This window comes from Oncorhynchus keta, chromosome 32 (genome assembly GCF_023373465.1).
Source record: "Oncorhynchus keta strain PuntledgeMale-10-30-2019 chromosome 32, Oket_V2, whole genome shotgun sequence".
NCBI lineage: Eukaryota > Metazoa > Chordata > Actinopteri > Salmoniformes > Salmonidae > Oncorhynchus > Oncorhynchus keta.
Window position 1 is genome coordinate 28,144,745 of NC_068452.1, and position 24,229 is coordinate 28,168,973.

The 24,229-nt window shown below is 43.4% G+C and overlaps 2 protein-coding genes across 7 annotated transcripts; one reads left to right on the forward strand and one right to left on the reverse strand.

The window, feature by feature from the left end:
- The first annotated feature begins 1,032 nt into the window (after positions 1–1,032).
- On the forward strand, positions 1,033–6,045 carry LOC118384626 (cyclic nucleotide-gated cation channel beta-1-like). 6 transcript variants are annotated; one of them, XM_052491237.1, is made up of 5 exons: positions 1,033–2,510; positions 2,593–2,676; positions 2,717–4,010; positions 5,033–5,121; positions 5,457–6,045. In XM_052491237.1, the coding sequence occupies exons 1-5, from the start codon at positions 1,302–1,304 to the stop codon at positions 5,553–5,555; spliced, it is 2,775 nt and encodes a 924-aa protein (XP_052347197.1). In that variant the 5' UTR covers positions 1,033–1,301; the 3' UTR covers positions 5,556–6,045. The 6 variants fall into 6 exon arrangements, with proteins under 6 accessions (XP_052347197.1, XP_052347201.1, XP_052347200.1 ...); XM_052491236.1 differs by having other exon boundaries at positions 1,037–2,552; positions 2,593–2,634; XM_052491235.1 differs by having other exon boundaries at positions 1,062–2,552.
- Positions 6,046–7,527: 1,482 nt separating this feature from the next.
- On the reverse strand, positions 7,528–9,780 carry LOC118384184 (anoctamin-10-like). Its single transcript, XM_035770511.1, has one exon. The coding sequence runs from the start codon at positions 9,778–9,780 to the stop codon at positions 7,528–7,530; it is 2,253 nt and encodes a 750-aa protein (XP_035626404.1).
- Positions 9,781–24,229: the final 14,449 nt, after the last annotated feature.

Genomic DNA, 24,229 nt, shown 5'->3' on the forward strand with positions numbered 1-24,229 from the left:
CAGGGCTAGTGTATGGATGGCTATAAGCCTGAGGGTAAATATAGACATATAAATCTCACCTGCCCCTGAGGTGACTACAAATGTAGGAATTTAATTTAATCATTATTTTGTTGCTAAGAATTTTCCTGCACAGCAGAAAACACAAACTTGTAGTGTTCTTAAAAGGCTTCTAAAGTTTGTAAATTCCACTTTGAAATTTCAGACTTGAGTTACAAAAATGGCTAATCCACACAATAATTCACATTTCCTGCTGCTGCAGGATTATTTTCTTGCTGTAGCAAACTGTCTTAAAATTAAGATCCTGCATCTGTAGATGACATGGGAGCATTTGTAATTAGACACGATGACAGACAGAACTGCACAACCTCAATGACAATGACCGTTCTGATCAGTTTGCCATTGTGCATAGTAAAACATCTGGTGTCATCTTAACAGGTGTGGTGTCTGGAGACATTCATGCAAATGACATACCCGTAAACATGAATTTTCATTGTGTGGTTTACTGGTTCTCACAGAGAGAGCTCTCTAATGTGGCTGGAGTTGAAATTAGTATGTTGTCATGAAGTCAATGTTTTGAGCTTAAGGCTGAAAGTGATATGGCTCTGGAGGAGAAAGCTGTGAAGGAGGCTCCTGTAGCAGATGCATAGTGGATGTGCCAGACAGTGAAAAGCTGATTACTCATCCCCCTCGTAAGCAGAACTCTGCTCAGGTCATTTGCATCACCATTGTAGTGTCAGCTAGTAAATATGTCAGGTGAGAGAGAACAGAATGCACTACAACTTTCAGATCATGTCCTTCATTTTAAAGCTTAAAAAGGTGAAGTTGCAATTTGTGAGTATATATTTATAAAATCCAAGTTCCATGTTTTAGTGATGTGAAACTCTCATACTGTAATCAATTCCCATCACATTATGCCAGGCCAAAGCTGGCATAATGACCGTCATCCTTTCTTTCAACTGTCAGCATTCCTCAAAAGAAACTTGGACAACAGCAGATTCACAAACATTTACTTTATTGTCCTATTTCTGCAGGTATTACCTGACATATATGACATTGTTATAAAAATTGCCATTTTTAGTACACACTTTAAAGACATTTCATAATTATTTGGTTTACTGAATGGTAGACCACCTAAGCCTAGTGGTTCATGTTTTTGAAGGGGCTCAAATAACATGCCTCTAATCGCAAAGTCATGAACATTATTTTTCAGATTGTGAGACTGAAACCAAAGGCAGTGAAAGGAGAACAAATAAAATATTTAAAGGTGTGAAGTTCAAATTACGGAATTATTCCCCATCACTATGGAAACAGAGCCCATGGTCAGCCCCCAATCTCCTAAGGGTCCAGTCTCCCAGGAGGATTGTGGTCTCTGGATGGAGGTTGGCTGTAAACCGACAGAGGACACAGATATGGCCAAAGACAACTCCTCCCTGACTTCTGGGGAAAAGCCCTGTGAGGCCTGGCAGGCTGTCATACCACCTCCCCCTTTGGTCAGCGCAGGCCACCCCGATAGGATGGAGGAGGATGAGTACGTCTTCATCCTTCCCCGACCATGCAAAGACCCTTCTTGTCCAGAAGAGGGCAGCACTATGGAGCCCAATGTTGGGGCCATAAGCGTCACAGAGGCTAAAGAAAATCCCAGGAGCTTAGATGGAGTTCAGTCTGAGCAGCCTAGCAGCACTCCAGTCATGGACAAGGCTACAGTAACAGTGGAAGAGGAGCAGCAGACTGAACTGAAGAAGGGAGGATCTGAGAATATCACAGTGCTGACAGAAAGACCTGGCTCTGTCACGCCACCACCAACAGACGGATATAAAGCAGTGGGTGCCAGTAGCCCTGAGCAGCCACATCCGAACATGGAAACCAGCATTCTGAAAGAGACAGATTCTGTCCCATCATCACAGACAAGGGAGTCTGAGCCAGAGCACAGCCTTGACAACAATAGTCATCCAACCCATGAAGGTACCATCATAGAGCCAGAACATACAGACGAGAGTAACAATGATGTTGAGGACATGGTCGATGGTAGATCACTAGACTACGACATGACCAAAGACGAGTGGGTCAGGAGAGACAGTGCTAGCAGTGACGTCCAGTGCCTCCAGCCTCACCTATCTATTTCAAGAGGCTTATCCAGAGAACAAGTATTAGTGCCCTCGCCTCAGTCACCTGCCTCTGAGCAGCAGGAGCAGCAGGAGGTTAGCAGCCTGACAGTAGCTGAAGACATCCAGCAGGGGGAGCAGCTGCTGCATCGCCTGCATCTGGTGCAACAGAGACAGGACGGACAACAGGTGCCACAGGAGCCTCCGCCCGCACACCAGGTAGCCATGAAGACAACCAATCAGGATACAGGCTACCAGGAGGTAGAGCAAATCGAGTGTAGGAAGGAAGAGGAAGAAGAAGAGGAAGGAGGGAGTGAGGGAAGCGGTGAAGAGAGAGAGCAGGGAGAGAGAGTACAGACTGTCGAGGTGGAAGAGAGAGAGCAGGGAGAGAGAGTACAGACTGTCGAGGTGGAAGAGAGAGAGCAGGGAGAGAGAGTACAGACTGTCGAGGTGGAAGAGAGAGAGCAGGGAGAGAGTACAGACTGTCGAGGTGGAAGAGAGAGAGCAGGGAGAGAGAGTACAGACTGTCGAGGTGGAAGAGAGAGAGCAGGTAGAGAGAGTACAGACTGTCGAGGTGGAAGAGAGAGAGCAGGGAGAGAGTACAGACTGTCGAGGTGGAAGAGAGAGAGCAGGGAGAGAGAGTACAGACTGTCGAGGTGGAAGAGAGGGCAGCGGTAAGTGAGGAAGACACAGAGATTCCAGAGAAAGAACATATTGAAACAGTGGCAGGAGAGAAAGCGGAGGAGGTCCAGTCTTGTCCTTCTGCCCAGCTCAGTGTCCAACCTATGGTCAGGATTGAGATGGAATGCAGTGACGATGACCAGAGTGACAGCGGGGTGTCCACTGACTTCTCCCCTGTCAGCACACACGAGATCCACACGACCACAGCCCCCATCATGGACAACAAGGCTCCCCCACCCCAGAAGGAGACTCCCATCGAGAGGGAGATCCGGCGATCTGCTGAAAGGGAGCAGAGCCTGCGTCGGTCCAGGTGCATGTCAAACACCCAGGAAGGTCAGGAGGTGGTAGACATCCCCCTGATGAAGACTCCGCTGCTGGCTAAGACACTGTCCTCTAAGGCTGGGCCGGGGCAGGGCGCTGACTGGCAGTTCTCAGAGAAGAAGATGCAGAAGGAGATCAGCCAGGAGATCCATAGGGAGCTTGTCCTGGTGAACATGGGGAAGATCCCTGGAGTCTACAGCAAGGGAACAGTACGCCAGATGAGCGAGAGGAAGCTGCTGTTTGAAGCCTTCCAACAAGGCAATGCAGAAGGACCCACCAGGCACAGGAGACCCCTCACCACAGCAGGCCTGGGGATGAGAGGTCATGTCTACCCCTCTGTGCTGGAGAGGACGCGTAGCATGGAGCTTGTCTCTGTTAAAGGCTGCCCTCTCTCAAGAGCCCACTCCCACCAGCTGTTTGACTTAAAGGCCCAAAAGGAGGCGAGCTCAGGCCAAAACCCAAGTGCAGAGAACCAACCCGCCACCAAAGGAGCAGCGAGGAAGGTGGTTATTCTGGAAAGTGACGACACAATCATAGCCCACTATCCAAACCGAGACAGAGGAGCTCAGCGCCTCTACAGAAGCCTAGACTGCCTAAGTATAGGGGGTACTGTCTCTACAGAGGAGGAGCACACGGATGAGGTGAGGGTAGAACAGCCAGGGGATGAGGACGACATCCTCAGGGAGAACCCCTTCTTTAAGCTGCGTCCCTCACTGGCCATGAAACCAGAGGTGGAGAGGGACATCCGGGAAGCCAGGGAGAGGGAGGAGGAGCTGCGCAGGCAGAGGTGTAGTCTGTACGGAGAGGCAGGAGTCGGTGGGGGCAGGCCAGACGGCACAGAGGACCCCAGCCCAGACTCACCTACCACACGCATTCCCTCATCCACCTCCTCTTTCACAGCATCAGGTCAGTGGACATGTCCTGTATTACATGTAGAATTGCTTTGTGTTTGAATTGGGGCAAAGTGAGGGGGAGCATAGTAGAATTTTTGCAAAAAGTATTTGTTTGTGCCATCATGAAATAGTGTTGCGTCAACATATGATAAACACACCTAGCTGAGGGAAAGTGGATAAGCCAGTTATAGCCTCATTCATTCCACAGCACACATTCATCTCAGCCCAAGCACTTTAATGTCTGCCTATTTGCATTAGCATCAGATAATGTTATTATGGGCACAGTATTGTCGTCAACTTAGTGTCATCCCTATGGCTGAACACTTATCTGAATCCAGCACATGCCACAGGGACTTTTAGGATGGCAAGATACAAAGGCCCCAAGGGTGTTCTGGCTGAACATGTCTTAGGGGTTCTGAATCAGTCACAGTGCCACAGGGGACTTTGTAGGATGTAACCACAGTTACCACGGCAGTACAATGGCCAGAAAGATCAGATCAACTGTATTTTTTTGTGTGTTCTGGGCATCTGCATGTTTGAGATGACAGATATGTCTTGGGGGACAGCAAGTTAATGGGTTAGCGCCACGTGATTACAGCTGTAACAGTATGTCTCTATCAGTTTTCACGAGAGACTGAAATTTTATATTCCTGTCATGTAATTTAGAATCATAGTTGAGTGTGTGGACTTTATTCTAGATTGATAAACTTGTGGTCATGGGGATATGGAATATATATCTATCCCAGTCTCTGGCTGTGACCTGTGACCATTGATATTAGGGGTCTGGGGGGACAGACGGGAGAAGATCATTTCCTTGACTTCGAGCATGATTCAAATCAAATGAACTAGTTCCAAAAATAGCCATCGGAGGAATTACAATATGAATTATAGTAACTGCAATGGATACATCTTCAAATGGTACGGAGTCTAGAAGGAGTTTGTATTTTTACTTAGCAGTGTTTTGGAGCCTGCTAGATCAGTCTGTAAATCCTTTCCTTATCCCATCTCATTATTCCTTATCCTGCCTCTCTGCAGTTGATGGCCGACAATCCAAGGGGAAGTTGGATCGGACCTGGCCTCCTCCCAATCCTAAGAGTGCTAGGATGAACCCTGGACAAACACAGGTACAGCTCTGCTTTCCTAGAAGTATCCTCCCTGTGACAGGAACACAACATGTCATTCACTCACAAGCTTCGATTGCAATTATACTGTATGTATGTTTCTGCTAGCAATGTAACAGTAGGGGTTCTGTTTAGAATCGGTGTATTTTGCTGGCAAAGCTGACCTCAACATTTATTTTCAGAAATAACTGCGCTATAATATTTGACATCTGACAAGGGATGTGGTTATATTCAAGTTCTGTGTGTGGCTAAATGGAGATTGACTGAAATGTAAGAAAACCTAAACTGCTTGTCAGACTAGCTAAATCCATTTCCTGTGTCCTGCATTATCTCTCCAGGAGCCCAAGGTTTACAAGGCAGGCGGCCAGAAAACTCCTCTGTGGCAGCGTTGGGAGGCAGGTATGGTGAACGGGCCACTGCCACGGGAACAGGACTGATACTGGAGGTCACCAATACCAGGACTTCTATAACATTAACATTTCAAATGTATCACTAAGGAACTAAGATGGTAGAACTGCATAATTCACTACGACGGCAGAAACTTGAATTAGTGTTAGCTTGAACATTCCATGCTTTGTAAGACTCGCATCTGTTTTGTATATAACATTACAATTTCATGACAAATATTCACAATGTACAAAAGACGTCCTCTCTCATTTAACTGCTCTGCTTGTAAAGGTTTAACTCCTGTTCAGTGTTCGATCAAAATGACAAATGTCATTCACAATACAGAGAAATGTCATTATCAAGAATTGCGTAAATGTGAAGGTAATCAAAACTACTATAAATGTTTCAGTAAACGCACAAATGCCGCAATCATATCTCCATTTTGTCCCATCAGGCTCTGCTTATTGTATTGTACAGTTTGTTAATACAATCCAGTGAGGAGAAATTAAGTGCATACATTAAATATCCTTTTCAAATCAACTCTGTCTAATTTATCTTGCTACAGGAAGGTTCCTGTCCTTCATGTTATAGTCACGACTGACAGTGAACAAACAAGAACCTAAAGCAATTGGCATTTACATTTTTTTTGTTATATGCTTGGACCCAGATGCATTTTGACACCAATAGGACTATTATCCTGGGTGCAACCATGTTTGACTCAGCAAGCATAGTTAGCTGACCATAACCCACCCAGTCTACTTCAACATGAGCTCGGGCCTCTGTGGCTACAGCTAAGGTTTCACTGTGGGTCTCTCTATCTGCCATAAGTCACAAGTTAGAGGTGAGACAGACAGCGTTCTGGCCTCTCAATGATTGAATGGACTATGACTTAATGACATGGAATAACCAACGTTCAGTCCATCAACATATAAAACACTGTCATGATGTGACTCAGAGGAATAGTGGAAACAGGGTTCTGTTTTAACACCAGAAATGTTTGAGTCGAGGGTTCACTACTTTCCTGTTGGCAGGTAACATAGAATGACAAAACAGAACAGTCTATATTGTTCAATACTATGAGTCTTATCATCAGCAGATTCATTTAGGCCAAAGTCTAGAACTACAATAACTTTCACATTTATATTATTTTTAAGTTATATCTTGAAAATGTAGAAGAAAAACACACCTGCTATGTCTGAGTTTCAATTTAGAAAGCAATAGCAATGTTTGAAGGATCAAAGGCTAGCAGCACCCTCTTATGGCACTGGAAGGCCTGGGTGTAAGTCCATAAACACTGTAAAATGCCACAGTAATCTAGTGATGTGCAGTATCTTTATTCGACAGACACATTTGATACATACTGTAGCTCGGTCATGTGTTTACCAAACATATATCAGTCTCAAAAAGCTGATCATTAAAACAGGACTTTCTCTTACTGGGACTTTCTCATACAAGGACTTTCTCCTACAGGGACTTTCTCCTACTGGGACTTTCTCCTACAAGGACTTTCTCCTACTGGGACTTTCTCCTATAAGGACTTTCTCCTACAAGGACTTTCTCCTACTGGGACTTTCTCCTACAAGGACTTTCTCCGGTCTGTGATCAGACTCAGTGGAGAGTGTCTCATCTGTGAGGTCACAGACATGACCACTGAGTTTAGCCTTGCTTAGCACCATCTGTCAGTCCCACTGCCAGGGCGGAAGGACTCCAGTCACAGTGTTAATTGTCTGACTGTTATCACCATTCAACGTAGGCCAAAGCCTGGGCATAGCCTACAGTAGATGGGACAACGGTTAAAAATGACCCTCTAAAGATCCCAGATATAGATGTGTGAGCTTGATTTGTTTGAGAAAGATTTCTGTACTCTAATGCCAAAGTTGATAGACTCTGTAAAAGAAAAATGATACCCCTACACACACACACAAACAGCACACCTACAGTATGTCACTCCTCACTCCTCACTTTATTTGCAGGACACAATGATCCTCCCACAAAGCCTGAAGCTGAGTGGCTGCTGCATCTCTACAGTATGTGAGAGTGCTGCTGTTGATGGTGCTGGTGGCGATGGAGCCTGTGGAGGTGGGGTTGGCGAGTCTCAGGCTGCTCTGCCTTTCTGCCAACAAACCAGGCCAGGTAGAGGAGCAGGAAGGTGACCGCCCCTCTCAGGCTCAGCAGCGACAGCTGCAGCAGGAGGAAGGCCCTGAACATTTCCCACCCAGTATAGCTCAGGAAGAGAAACCTGAACTCCAGAGAGGACCACAGCAGGAGGGAGTTGAGCAGGACAGCCAGGGCCTCAAAGCCACAGAAGACCCGCTGCCACAAAACGTTACCCCCGGGGGATGTTCTGGGGAAGGGGCGGCGTGCGCCTGAACACAGGTGCCACAAGTCCATGCAGGATTTAGCTATGATGGTCAACAGGCACCAGAGGGCACACTGGGGGTAGATGCCTGAGAAGAACATGACGTGGCAGTAGGAGATGAGGAGCTCCAGGTAGCTCCAGGTCTGGGTGTCACACGGTGGTCTGTTGCTCTGCTCTATGATCTGTCTAAGGACGGGAGACTGACATTCCTGGTGGGTGCGGCCAGGGGGCGTCCTCATCCTTCTGAGGCGGGGAAATAGTGTGGCGGACAGTAGCTTGATGCCCAGATGGGTGGCCAGCTGCACAGACAGGTGGAAGCGCACCATGGCGAGGTCCTTCAAGATCAGAGCCCTGTAGAAGTGGACGGAAAAGTGGTTGAAGAGGCAGGAGAGGATAACCTCAGGGAGCAGGGGCTGTTGCCTTGGTGACTGTTGCCCTGGCGGCTCGGGATCAGGGCTGAGGCCTTGGGACAGTTGGAATGCAACACAGTCCATCCCTGCCATGGCAACCGTGAGGGCGATTTTGGGGAGGTAGACAAGGATGTTGTGAAAGAGGAAACTGAGCTCTTCTCTCAGGAGGAAGTCCCCCACTAGTCCATCTAGGTGTAAATACATCAGGATAAGAATGGAGGAGAGGCAGAGGGTGCAGGTTAGGAAGGCAACGGAGTGTTGCAGTCTCCTCAAGCTCATCTTTCCAAAAGGGTGGGCATCAATCTGGGGCTGTGGTGGTGCTGTGCCCTGTGCCACCCTGGGCACCGCTGCTGCTATTGATGAGTGACTGTGTGACAGATGAGTGACCACAGTCCCCCAGTCCCTCTGCAGGGCTTTGCTATTCTCCCCCCAGCACTGCAGGAACAGCTCTGACCACACCACACTAGAGAGGGTGAAAAAGACCAGGTTGTTCCCCAGCCTGAGGGGGTAGAAGGAGAGAAACATGGGCAAGGTGGATTTCAGGAGGAGAGCACTGATGAGCGAACCCTCAAACCCAAAGTAGAGGGCCACCACCTCCCCAAAATAAGCCCTGATATCTTCCAGCAGCTGCCAATGCTCTCTCTGGCTGAAGGGTTTGAGGCCACACCAGCCAGCCCACCACCTCCCCTGGAGGCTCTGAAGCAATGGGGCTTCATGTAGGGGGTAGATGCTAGTTAGGACTCTTAAGCGGGACAGACTGGCCATCACTGGTTCTCCTGGAAGGAGGGGAATCCGCTGGAGCACCTGAATTTCCTCTCCCTCCCCCACTCTCAGCCTGTCTAGGATCCTCTGCACCAGGGTCACACACTCAGCCGATGACAGCATCCCATACACCCCCTCCGTGGGGCGCATCCCCCCCAGGTCCCCCACCTCCCGTGCCTGACCTCCTATAGGGCAGCAGGGCTTGTGTCTGAACAGAAGATCCTCGTCAGCCTCCAGGAGCAGCCGCTCTGGCGTGGCCCCCACCACCATGATGGCACCCCCGGCCCTGGTCTGGCTGATCACTCTGGCCAAAAGGTCTAGTCCCCCCAGGGGCTCAGGTGTAAGGATCTTCCCCAGGAGCCAGTCCACAGTGTCAGCCTCCACCTCAGGGTGGAACTCCAGCAGAATCAGAGGGGTGATCTCATTGAGGTGCTGCACGGGGAGCATGAAGGCTGCCATGGTGATGTTGGTGAGTTCTTTCCTCCGTGTGTTCCCTCCTCCTAAAAACATGCTGTCCCGGAGGGCGGTCATGGTTCCTTCTTCCTGGTGGTGACAGGGGGTTCTGCGTAGTGTTCGCCAGCCCCCTGCTTCCTCTCTTCTCTTCACAAGGTACAGAGACAGAGCTTTGATGGACAAGATTGTCTCGGCACACAGTGCCACAGGGATGTATGATGACACTAGCTGAAGCTGTGAGAATGTCTGAAAGTGGGGCAGCACAGTGCGGTTGCATTGTGACATCAGCATAATGTCATAGAAGAATGGTTGTCACTAGTTAGCACAGCCACAAAGTAAAAATTAGTTTTTTGGTCTTAATTTAAGGTTAGGCATAAGGTTAGCAATGTGGTTAGGGATAAGGTTAGGTTAAAAAAAATGATTTTAAGAAGATAAATTATAGAAATAGGTGTGGTTTAGCCATAATTGTGACTTTGTAGCTGTGGTAACTAGTGACAAACTGGAAGAATGTCCTGTTTTCTCATACACTGAGCTGTAATGAAATTAGCATTCATCTAATTCTGGGTACTGAGGTGATGGCATTGAGACTGCTGGAAAATATTTTGCATACCTTTTTATAAAACTTTTTTTTTTGTAAGTCTACACCCTCCTTGGATATCTTCACATTTTATCGTGTTACAAAGTGGGATTTAAATGGATTTATTGTGTTTTTTTTTTTGTCAACAATCTACACAAAATACTCTGTTATGTCAAAGTGGAAGAAAATGTCAGAAATACTAACTACTAAATATAACACTAATATACCTTGATTAGGTAAGTATTCAACCCTCTGATTCAATACATGTTAGAAACACCTTTGGCAGTGATTACAGATGTAAGTCTTCTTGGGTAAGTCTCATAAAAACTTTGCACACCTGTATTGTGCAATATTGGCCCATTATTCTTTTAAAAAGTATTCAAGCTCTGTCAAGGTGTAGGGAATCATGGCTAGACAGCCATTTTCAAGTCTTAGATTTTCAAGCAGTCACGACTCCTCGGCTCCTCTCCGGCTCCTCTCCTTGTTCGGGCGGTGTTCGGCGATCGGTATCACTGGTCTTCTAGCCATCGCCACTCCACTGTTCGTTGTTCCATTTGTTTTGTCTTGTTTCCCCGCACACCTGGTTTACATTCCCTAATCACACTACATACAGTATATATTCCCTCTGTCCCCCCATGTTTTTGTGTGGAATTGTTATTTGTTACGTGTTTTTGTGTGATGCGCCAGGCTGGTGTTTCCCGGGTACCGGATTTCACCCGTAGTATATTCATTGTTAAACTCTTTGCCTTCATTGTGACTTTGTCATGCTTTACACTTTCACTTTTGGCTGGAGGTTTGTTTGAGCAGTTGCGTCCAGCTGTTGTTTGCTTCTGCGCCTGATCACAACTCTCTGCTCTCCTGCACCTGACTTCTACACCAGTAGCGCACAACCTTGACAAGCAGATTTAAGTCAAAATTGTAACTTGGCCTCTCAGGAACATTGACTGTTTTCTTGGTAAGCAACTCCAGTGTAGATTTGGCTTTATGTTGTAAATTATTTGTCACGTCTAGTCAAGGTGGGTGGAATCAGGCGCAGAGAGCAAATAGTGAATAGTAGTTTATTCTCCGGTGAACAAAAATAAACACGGACAACCCAAAATACAAACAGGGTGAAAATATCCAAAACAGGATAACAGACAAACCGGAGAATAAAAAAACACAAAAACACCGACAGCCGAAACGAAATGACAAAAACAAACAATCCCGCACAAAACAAGGGCGGGACAACCTACATTATATACAGATACTAATTAACTAACACACAGGTGAAAACAATCAGACAAAACCAACAGATAACCGAAAAGGGATCGGTAGTGGCTAGTAGGACGGTGACGACGACCGCCGAGCACCGCCCGAACGGGCAGGAGTGCCAACCTCTGGGATTTTGGCTGTGATTAACTCCATCCAATTTCTTTTCATCCTGAAAAACACCCCAGTCTTTGTAAAGCATTTTTTATTTTTGTATTTAACTAGGCAAGTCAGTTAAGAACAAATTCTTATTTACAATGACAGCCTAAAGGGGAACAGGGGTTAACTGCTTTGTTTAGGGGCAGAACAACAGATGTTTACCTTGTCAGCTCAGGGATTCAATCCAGCAACCTTTCGGTTACTGGCCCAACACTAGGCTACCCACTAGGCTACCCTCATACCATGATGCAGCCACCACCATGCTTGAAAATAAGAAGGCAGTTATTCAGTGATGTGTTGTGTTGGATTTGCCCTAAACACAAGGCTTTGCATTTAGGCCAAAAAGAGTATTCCTTTGCCATGTTTTTTTCTTTTCAGTGTTACTTTACTGCCTTGTTGCATACACGTGCATGTTAAAAACAAAAACACATTTATATTTGTATTCTTCTTATCACTCTGTGATGTAAGTCATTATTGTGGAGTCACTACTATGTTGCTGATCCCTCCTCAGTTTTCAGCGTTACAGCCATTGAACTGTGTTGCCCAATGGCCTCATGGTGACATCCCTAAGCAGTTTCCTTCCTTTCCTGCAGCTCAGTTCAGAAGGACGACTGCATCTTTGATGTGTCTGGGGGGTTTAATGCTTCATCCACAGTATAATTATTAACTTGACCACGCTTAAAGATATTATGGTGGAAAATTGCAAGACTATGTTATAATACTGTTATTGCATCAAATGGTTGTTTAAATGCAACAGAATAGAATATTCTTAACTATTGTGTGTGTGTTCTTCTGAGGATGGACCTCTGAGAGATAACACTGACAGGAGATTTACAATGTCTTTTGGGTGATAAAACCTAAAGAGCATTCCAGAGCCTGAGTTAATGTTTCTGTTCTTTACCGTACCAGGGAGAGATGGTTCCAGTTTGAACTCGGAGGGACAGACACTGGTCTCTATTCAATGAAAACTGTTGACACAGCAGATACTGTCTGCTACGTATTATAGGTATCTTTCATACAGATCTTAACCGTGTGACCCATTCTATAGATCTGTTGTTCGTCATGTAGGTTGAAAGGGGTGTATCTTGGCTATAAAAACCTTTGTACTTTTGTCTCGGGGCTCTCAACGAATCATCTGAGCGTGAATCGTCGATCAACCATGACCAGCCATCATTATCGTAGAGCACTCAATCGATTCACTTTGTATGTGTGCGTTGTCCATATAACTTACTATGTGATTTGTTAAGGCACTGTGGTTTTCATACTCTCATAATCAAAACATACAATATCATTCATTTACTAACCTGAAAATGAGTGGTCAATTCCTCTTCAAAAAGTAAAAAATAGTTGATCCAATTAACCGTAATAAGTAGGCCTAATGAATTAGCACAGCAAGGAGGCTCTGTGGGTGGATTCAGACATGTGATACCATCTTTTACCAGAAGATGGTGATATCACCCTTACAAATAGGAGAAAGCATTTCCTATACAGTACAGTAGTTCCACAAAGTCACTACAAGGGTAATATGAATAGGGTGTTGCTGACGACTGAAGATAACTTATGTGACTCATCCAGCTATGAGTCACTAATATCCTACTTAGTGATAGAACACTGCTACCTGTGATGTGCACCAGTTAACGCCAAGAAAAAAGACCAGCTCAAAAAAAACCTGCTCACTGATTTGTTTATCTATTTCTGAAATAGCATTGAAATATGAGTCCCTCTCTGACTCATAGGCTTGTATACAAAGCCTGCAGTATAGTGTTTATTGTGCAATTGATACAGTTGAGTCTAACGAAAGCCATTGGAGCGATGCCAAGCCTGACAGTGTTCCAGCATTTCTTGGAAACCCATTGGCTGACTTTCGTAATTTCTTCCGGGAAAATGAATATGCATGCCTCCAGCCAGAAAACAGCAGAGAAAACAGGGAGTGGGGAAGGGAGAGGGTGAGAGGAGGGTAAGATGCAGGAGTGAAAGAGAAAGACAGTACAGTCCATTCATTCCAGTTTCAATCTCCCAGTGTTCGTCAATATGAGGAGCAGTCTGTGGGCTCAGGCAGAGTGTAGATGTGACAGCTCTGACATCACCACTCCTTCAAATACCCTGAGATGAGATGGGGCCCAACAAATTGCCAGCAGAGACAAGCCTATAGGATGACTCACTCACCTCACCCCATCATACAGAGGCCACCAGGAAGCTCACAGGTAGCTCTGCCTGTCTGCCAGATAGATGTGTACAAGTTTTCTTCCACGGAACAGATATACACCGATGAATACTTCATGACCACTAAAAGCCTGTTTTCTTCTTTCAATATAATGTAACTGACATCTACGAGATCCTTTGAGGTGGATGAAAAGAAGAATGGTTGTTGAGGGAATAAATCACTTTTTTGCGTAGGTAATGAATGAGTCCATGGTTTATGTTTAGGAAACAGTTTTAGTGCATTTGCATCTCAAAGAAGAAAATATTCTGTAAAACTTGAAATGTAAATTCATGGAAGCACAAATATTTGACGTTACTTCCAGGAGGGCAGACCGTTTTGGTTCTACACACCACGATAAGGTATATATAACATCTGTTTACAGGAGATTCTGACTTGCCTGTTCTGCCATCTGAATAAATTAATTGAAATGAATAAACCAACATTGGAAGAGGTTGTCTAATACAATTGTCTAATTCAATAACACAACATTCCAAGGGTCAACAACAAAGACAAGGTTGTCACAATTGGATGATGAATAGTTGGACTCTAGCCTGATCCCACAAGCTTGCATGAGGGTCGTTCCACCTCAAAAGCCCAAGAAAGAGGATTTCAACACCCACCATCTCAGATAGTTCTGAAATTGTTTCTGTTGTTAGAAACAGATAATGTTGCATCATTTCTGCAACATTATTTTGTTGAAATATAATTTAATCTCTAAAAGATTTACCTAATTAATTGCACCCAAATTTGCCCATTTCAATTATAGGATTCATATTATTTAATAAATATAGGACCTAACATCCGATTCCAACAATGAGTTAGACCTGAGTAATTAAAGAAATTGTCAAAAAAAAAGCACCCACGTTCCCCCCACATCCCACGGCCCCCCACATGCCATGAACCCCCACATCCCACGGACCCCCACATCCCACGGCCCCCACATGCCATGAACCCCCACATCCCAAGGACCCCCACATCCACGGTCCCCCACATCCCACGGCCCCCACATCCCAAGGACCCCACATCCCACGGTCCCCCACATCTCACGGACCCCCACATCCCAAAGACCCCCCACATCCCACAACCCCCCACATCCTATGGACCTCCCACATCCCACGTCAACAATTAATACAAATATTTACTTCTAAGATTCTATTTCTTTCTAAGATTTTACTGAGTTAAAGTTAACCTGAGTTAAAAGTAGGGGCATGGATCAGAAAACCAGTCAGTATCTGGTGTGCCCACCATTTACCTCACACAGGGGCCGACATATCTCCTTCTCATAGAGTTGATCAAGCTGTTGATTGTGGCCTGTGGAATGTTGTCCCACTCCTCTTCAATGGTTGTGTAAGTTGCTGGATATTGGCGGGAACTGGAACAAGCTGTCGTATTCGTCAATCGTGAGCATTCCAAACATGCTCAATTGGTGACATGTCTGGTAAGTATGCAGGCCATGGAAGACATAAGGTGATGGCGGGGATGAATGGCACGACAATGGGCCTTAGGATCCTGTCACGGTATCTCTGTGCCTTCAAATTGCCATTGATAAAATGCAATTGTATTCGTTGTCCGTTTATGCCTGCCCATACCATAACCCCACCGCCACTATGGGGCCCTCTGTTCACAATGTTGACATCAGCAAACCGCTCACCCACATAACACCATACAGGTGGTCTGCTGTTTTGAGGCCGGTTGAATGTACTGCCAAATACTCTAAAACGACGTTGGAAGCCGGCTTATGGTAGAGATATGAACATTAAATTATCTAGCAACAGCTCTGGTGGACAATCCTGCAACCAGCATCCCAATTGCACACTCCCTCAAAACTTGAGACATCTGTGGAAATGTGTTGTGAGACAAAACTGCACATTTTAGAGTGGCCTTTTAGTGTCCCCAGCACAAGGTGCACCTGTGTAATGATCGTACTGTTTAATCAGCTTGATATGCCACACCTGTCAGGTGGATGGATTATCTTGGCAAAGGAGAAATGCTCACTAACAGGGATGTAACCAAATTTGTGCACAACATTTGAGAGAAATAAGCTTTTTGTGCGTATGGACATTTCTGGGATCTTTTATTTCAGCTCATGAAACCAACACTGTAGATGTTGCGTTTATATTTTTGTTCAGTGTAGTATGTTCAGAGAAATTTGTCTTTGAAGTTGTTGGGTTTATGCCCCATTTAATATCCTGATATTACCTGGTTCTGACCACTAGATGGTGGGAAAACAGGGGGACACACCTAATTTACCTAGAGTACATTACAAAAAGGATGAAGAAACAAAACTCTGAGCCACAGCTCCATACTACTTGTCAACCATAGAGAACTGACACTATATACTCGTCAAAAGTTTGGTCCAAATTGGCTGTTAGGTACTATAATTATTGATTATATGAATCCTATATATTAAAATTGCCAATTTGGGTGCAATCAATCAGCTTAATTCCTCAGAGATCAAATTATATTTTATCAAAATAATGCTTACAGAATGCTTATCTTATCTGCTTCACTATAGAAATGATTTCAGAACAATCTGAGATGGTGGGTGTCATGGCTTGCTGAAATGACATGGCGACCCATGACTGGTTCGCTACAGTGGTAAATCAGTCTGGTGTATACCAGGCTAGTTAGACAACACCAGCTGGGAATATTTTCTCTGTGGTTATTCAACACCAGTATGCATTATTGTACACTTCCACAATAAATCCTTTATCAATTGTCAAAGTAGTGAGGCCCAGCTCAAGCTATTTTCCCCGTGTCACAATAACTCTGATGACAGTAGATGACAGTTCACATCACTGACCAATCTGAATGTGTTATTAGCCTTGGCGGCTGGCTCTGGCACAGGGTTTGTTCAGAGGATCAGGGGCTGAAGTAACTTTGGGTTAAGCTCTTACAGCCAACTGTTCAAAGCCTTTTTCACTGTTCTTCCTCTGTACTGCCATTACTCTATTTATGGAGTTAGTGGAAAGACTTTCCACTTTTCCAAAGATTTCTTGGAGAAAGCCTTTGAATCTTTTCTGGAACACTCAACAGACATGAAAAACCTCAACATCACATCATGGGCAAAACATTAGTCCAACAAGGAGTTTCCATCACTGAAGCTGTGAATACCCAGTTTAGTTTTCAGGGAAAGATATGTTAGACATGCAGATACTGTATTGGCTGCAGTGGACACAGCTGACATACTGTAGTTTCAGCGTGAAAGTCACTGGTTTTCCGTTACAGCTACACCATGGATGTGAATGAAGTCAATGCTGGAACACATGAATGAATCTCGAAAGGGTTTGTCTGAAAACGTAGGTTAAAGTGAAGCCCTATAAATAAAAATGATGGAGCAAAGTTTCAGATGAGTTTCCTTGTCTCTGTTTTAATTTACATTTTTGTAATTAATAATTGCGATGTATTTTCACTCTACCTTATCTAAATGCATATTACATGCTTTTATATCTCTCTCTTTTCTTCATTCCATTATCTCGATAATCTGCCCAGCAACAGAGTAAGGAACAGGAAACTATGTACAGTCTATTGAATAGGCTGTAACAAAGTGCTTCTCTACATACCTCTATTAGTGCTCTCTGGGATTTGAACATTCCTTCTAATTTTAACTCCCCCTCCTCCTCCTAAGTATGTCCTAAAAGTACAACATGTTTCAACTTCAAAACGAATGAGAGGGAGGCGGTTATCTGAGGATGATGCAACAACTATTTCAAATGTAGACCAACTGATATTGATTGACAGGTCATTTAACGGTTTCGCAGTACACAGAGTTACACTGAGCCAGGCTGTGCTGATATGGTCATGTTAGCAGTGGGAAAAAGGAGAGTTTTGTTTTAGCTTTGGTAGTGTGGTGGAATCAGTATTGGAACTGGTCATTAGCTCAGCAATGTTGGTGGAAGAGCAGAGGTGACACGAGTAGAGGGACATTCCAAAATGTCTCGAGCATGGCATACTGGAAGAGTCTGGAGCTGTGAAAGTATAAATAGAATAATGACAGGGTGGCTCTTGCATGCACACTTGGAAAATAATCTGTTTGACATGGGTCAGGGCCTTGCGGTGTTTTAGGCCTACATGTGTCATGTCTAAGTGATGTCAACTACAGGAGGGATTAGCAAACCAAAAAAGTATGTCTATCAGCCTCACACCAAAACATCTGTGACCTTATTTGTCTTAACATGTATACTGCAAATGCATTTTTGTCTTCTTTAGACACATATCACTGTATCTGACATAAAAAAAATGTGTAAAACCATAGATATGCTGAACAATCCCAAGCCTTTCCCTCTGCAGCCAGCAGTGAAATTAGTGTTCAGGACACTGTGCCACTGGTATGCTGGCAGGCACAAGGTGGAAACTAGGCCATCTATATCTGTCCTTGAGGCTGATTCTGAATGTATTATGTAAGGGCACAGCATGGGTTACATAACCCCTAGTCATGCACTCACTCTCTACCCCCCCACCCCTCTGTGCTATAGATTGTTCAACAACACCAACCCACCAGTAAGAATAATACAACTAAGATCCCCACACACACACACACACAACTCCCTCCGTCACAAGCTCTGAAGATTTATATCTTATTTCATGACAACTTAACAATGCGTTTGACTTCATGACAGATGTCATAGTAGAGTAGTTGCACAACAAATATAAATACATTCAGTTCCTTGTTCATTTGTATTTCAATAGAGTGGAAGAAGGCAATAACATATTGTATTGCATAATAGGCTATATTTGTGCTTTTTCTTTGAAACCAATACAAGTGTTTATCAGAGCTATGTTCAAAGAAAAAGAACTTCTTTCAATGAGCACTGCCTCTTACAATTGCACACTAGACAGCTGTCACATCCGCTCTGCAGCTAGCCAGGATTGTAGGTCAAAGAGTGCCCATTGAACAACACATGGATTGGTGACACATTGAGTCACATAATGGCATTAGGTGACAAGGTCATTACCTCCCAGTTACAGGAAATAATGCAGATTGGGCTCCTTCCTGGAGCCGACCTGGCACTGAGCTAGAGAACTGCTTACAGAGCTCAACCTAAAATAAGAACGGCTAGACATGGCTTTCATACTCTGTCTGCACATGCATCATTAACATTTGTGCTTTTCAACATATTGTGAAGAAAATAACTTTAGGCTGAAATTATTTTTCTGGTTTATTGATCTGATCTGGATGTGAAAACATGATTTTCCATTTGTTACCTGCCCATTTTATGATTATTTCATCACATCCCTCCTCTCTGCAACCAGCAGTGGTTGCTGTGGCAACTGTGTGACGTATTTTAGAATCCAGGAATAGAAGCATGTGGAAGGAAGGGCTCTGAGGTCTTGTGTTCCTCGTCACAATGCTCTGTTTTTCTCATGTTTTTCTGATGTGTGTGTCAAAGGTTAATACTGAAACGCATACGGTTTTGCCTCAAAGCAAAATGTTAACACAGTAAGTTCTGTGTGTTCATTGAGTGTTCATTGTGAGTTAGTGCATGTGCTTTGGATGTAGTAGATGGAGAGTGATAGACACAGTATAGAGTTAAAGGGGCAATCTGCAGTTCAAACTATAACAACACTGCTGCTGTTCTGGTAAACAGCTGAGGGATGGGGCTGGGGAAATGTAACTCACTCTAAAATCCATAGACAAAGCTATGGATGCAAGGACTGACCATCCATAATGTCAAATGATAGTTTTAACCATGTTTTGAGGCTATACAGTGTTAGTTTACAATTGCACTGTTTACAAACAATGGAGTAAAATAAGCTTATATTAATGGTTCTGATGGGTTATGGCAGTTAAAATATGCTCATAAGGCATTTATAACAATCAACAGGTTTATATAATTAATTTGTTAAAAAAATGTATGTAGCAATAGCATATTGCCCATTTAAGAAGGAGGGGAGGCTAAGTCCCCTGTTATGAAACAGACCCTCAAGTTACACAAAATGAGTCATGTTCTATTTTTAGGAGCCGCAATACATCTCATATGATTCTGATTATGAAGCAGTGTTGTGGCTGTGTGTATAGATGATTCGATGGGATGTGTTACATGAATGTGTTTCTGTGTGGAACTCTCAGAGGAGCATTGATTCAAGATGTCTTGTTAAGTTCATTCTAAATCCAGGAAAACTAAATGCTTTGGAAGATTGTGTGATATGATCTATACAGGAATTAAAAGCAGTTTGACAGCACAGTGCAGGGGGGTGAAAGGATAGTCTGAATGAAAGAAAGGGAAAGAAAGAAAGAAAGAAAGAAGGTGCTGAGCCTATAAAGGAGGGTCAAATGTGGACATGACAGTTTTATTTCAGGAAGTTGTGGTGTCTTTTTCAGTAATCCAGCCTGGTCTCATAGACTGATATTTTTTGACATTTTATTTAGATTTCACTAACCAGCGTGTCAGCTGAGAACAAGTTCTCAGATAAGTGATGCAAGATGCATAGCAGTGTGAACAGACAGCAACACAGATTACACATGAGAGTAAACAATAAACAGTTTCATTGGAAGAGGCTGTGATATGATCCAAGACATTGGCCAAAAGGTTGAGGAAGAGTTTGACGAGATTAACACTAGAGTGATAAATTATCAGGGGGTCATTGCAGGTAGAGATACTGGTGTGCAAAGAGACAGAAAAGAAATAAATAAAAACAGTATGGGGAAGAAGGTAAATAAAGACAGTACAGCTGCAAAGAAAGTTAGCTGCTCAGATAGCAGATGTTTAAAGTTGGTGAGAAAGATAAAAGAAAGAAAGTTTTTGAAAGTTCCAGTCACAGGACAGAAACTGAAAGGAAAGGCGGCCAAATGAGGTGAAAGAAAGGATGATCAGTGAACATCGTAAATGAATTCTGGATTAGTATGACATGTTACGTTTGAAATGGTTATATAAGACAGATGGTTACTTGGCTAAGGTGTTGGGTCCAGGTGAGCAGGAAGTGTTGTGAAATCTTTTCCTGCAGTAACCTCATCAGACAACTGGTCTAATTAGCAACTTTCATTTACTTACTACTTTTTAGTACTTTGCAACTTTAAACATGGTATTACCCTATTAGTTTTGTATGACCTTAACCTTTTACATAAGATATATGGTTACTAAGGCTAAGGTGGTTGGTTGTAGTGGATGAGTGGGAGTACAACGCAAACATCTAGGTTTAACCCTTTTAGAATCCTTCCCGGACAACTATATCATTTAACCTAATTAAACTTTTCAACTACTTAACGTGGCCTAGGTAATATTAGCCAGCTAGCTAACGTTAGCCACCTAACTAGAATTCCTAACATATTGTAAGTTTTGCAAATTCGTAACATATTGTACGATTTGCAAATTCATAACATATAATACAAATTGTAATTCGTAACATATCATACGAAATGGGTGATGGACATCCACAAATGAATACATACCATACGAAACGTAGAATATCTTACTAAATGGAGTCTCTCAGATTTACATACAGAATCATATGAAATGCTCTGAGACCAGGTTACAGCAATCATTCATGTGTGTCAATAGAACAGAATGTACAGTACAGTATAGTATAGAGATCATAGCCTTTGTTCTCCTCAGTGGACTCCTCATGTTGGTATTTTAGGCACGATCCCAGTGTGTCCCAGAGGACGTTATACAACATCCCTGTACCACCATCTTTCACTAAAACCTCCCTGTCCTTTCCCAGTGGTCAATTCTGTCATTCAGTCTTGCTGGGATAAAAACAGCCTGAACTGTGAGTCCCTCTGTGCCACTGTGTACCACCCACTTGGCAGGCAGGACAGAGATATTTATATTTATAGAGATCACTATATGATGTGAGTGTATAATGCCTCGCGTGAATGTGTATTTCAGGCAAATAAGGCAGAAAAAGCAAGGCTGTGTTACAGTGTAGTTACAGTTACATCAAAGTGTTCCTTTAACTCAATTGAAGACACTGATATTGAGTACCATTATATGAATTGGAGTATGACCTGTTCAATTACGTCTGTGAATACATGCATGCATCCCAGATATCTCCCACCTACCCCACCCCAGCTTGCAGTAAGAAGATAGATACTAGCCCCTGCCCCGATGATGTTTGATCTCCTTTGGCCTGTGATAGCCATGGCAAACACAGTGAGGAGGACAGTGACCTCACCATGTACATTGAGTTCTGTACAGAAGAACGCTGGAGAAAATGGGTTATCCAACTAATCCCTGACCCCAAACAGGGTTGGGTTGGTTACTTTCTAAATGTAATCCGTTAAGTTACTAGTTACCTGTCCAAAGTAACAACTTTTGGATTACCCAAACTCAGTAACGTAATCTGATTACATTTAGGTAAATTACTTTCCCCTTAAGATGCATTGGAGACAAAAATGTATGTTACCATTGACAGCTTAAATCAATGTTAAAGTTTACATAGCTGGCCACATATGGATATTACAATCTAACACTCTAACATATAAAATACAATTAAACTATATCCTTATATTACTATAAATAATGTATAAGTCCAAAATGGGCTAGCAAACAGACTGCCCATTTAAGTCTATCAAACGGGTGTGAGTTTGAGCATGTGTCCATTAGGCCTATGGATTTGTTTTATCTGCATGAATTAGATAAACACTTTGATTCCAATGATTTACAACTTAAACTTCACAAAACCAAAAGCGCATTTTCACTGACTGTCCACTGATTTCAAGAACAATGATTGATTTACAACAGAACAACCGGATTGGGTTCAAATACAAATTTCAATTTGTGGACAGCCATCCACAACAACCACAATCCGCCGAGTGCAAAAGCTAAATGAAGAGCAACAGTATGTCAATGCGCTATGTAGATATCAATAATAAGTGGATGTATATATCGCCATAGACTACACCACTGCTGTCATTACATTCAGGCGTTTATTCAAGTTGGATAATCTTTTTGCCGACAGCAGTCGTACCATTAAAGACATTAGTAGCTGGGAAGACAAAAAATCTTTTCCCGCGATCCATCGAACACATTTGATGTGTCATCAAGTGGTGGTCTCTGATTTGTGGTCAGGAATGAAACAAACTTCAATGTTTTTAAAAGATTTGAAAGTCATTGAGAAAACAGTTGTCAAAAATTTTTTTCGCAAATATTCTTTTTTTTAACCCCGGAGTAATCAGTTTTTTATCTCTAATCTGATTACAATATTTTTGCCGGTAATGTAACGGATTACAGTTACATGTTTGTAATCTTTACATTACAGATTATAAATCATTTCAATGCCCCAATAGAATTAGAACCTTCACAGCACAGTTAGTACAGTTTAAAAGCAAAATCCTGATGTAACTTTGTAATGTGTTAGTTAATGAGAGACCTGCATTTTGTAACTATTACAACCTAATAGAAAATACATTGAGAAGAGTCTTTTGTTATCTGCATGAACCAGAGGCTACTAAATGCCAACAGTTTTATTCTGATTGGCTCCTGCAAGAGGCATTTTGCCATTTGCTGGACCAGATGGGCTGATTCATCCTGACCCAGAACAACCACCTCATTAGCTACTAATGACACACTGGCGGTTTAGTAACGTCAGAGGAGAGGGCCACTAAAGAAGGATTCACGTGATCTTTTGTTTGTTTATATCTTTGCTTTGCATCAAACACAAATGATTAATTCTGCAACCAAGACCCACGCAAACAGCAAGCACTCACGCAGGCTTTGTTGAAGGGATTGTTGAGTGGGAGAGGACCAAGGCAGGCACTGTGCCAGCTGTGGTGGGTGCGTAGTGGTTGCATAGTTAGTGGAGAGGGCTGGAGGAACGCCTGTGGTCATACCAAATGGACAGAGAGTGTGATAATTGGGAAATGACATCACTAGCACCTAGCAGTGCCTGGCTATTGTAGGCCTAGTGGTCAATGGACATAACACTGTATAAACAGATGAACATCAAAAGTACATGATGAGTTAATATTAATTGACTCATTGTAATTAATTTCATCTTGTTTTGCCTAAGAACAGATATGATATATTATGAAGTCAACAACCAGTTCATTGAGTATTATACACAGAGCGTACAAAACATTAATAACAACACTCTTTCCATGACATAGACTTGCCAGGTGAATTAAGGTGAAAGCTATGATCCCTTATTGATGTCACTTGTTAAATCCACTTCAAATTGGTGTAGATGAAGGGGAAGAGACAGGTTAAAGAAGGATTTTTTGAGACAATTGAGACATGGATTGTGTAGTACACTATCCATGTGGCAGGGAGCCTAGTGGTAAGAGTGTTGGACTAGTGACCGGAAGGTTGCAAGTTCAAACCCCTGAGCTGACAAGGTACAAATTCAGAGTCGTTCTGCCCCTGAACAGGCAGTTAACCAACTGTTCCTAGGCCGTCATTTAAAATAAGAATTTGTTCTTTAACTGACTTGCCTGGTTAAATAAAGGAAAAACAAAAATAAAAAAAAGAGGGTGAATGTCCAGGATTAGATATTTAAGTACCTTTAAACAGGGTATGGTACTGGGTGCCAGGCGCACCGGTTTGTCAAGAACTGCAACGCTGCTGGATTTTTCATGCTCAACAGTTTTCTGTGTGTATCAAGAATGGTCCACC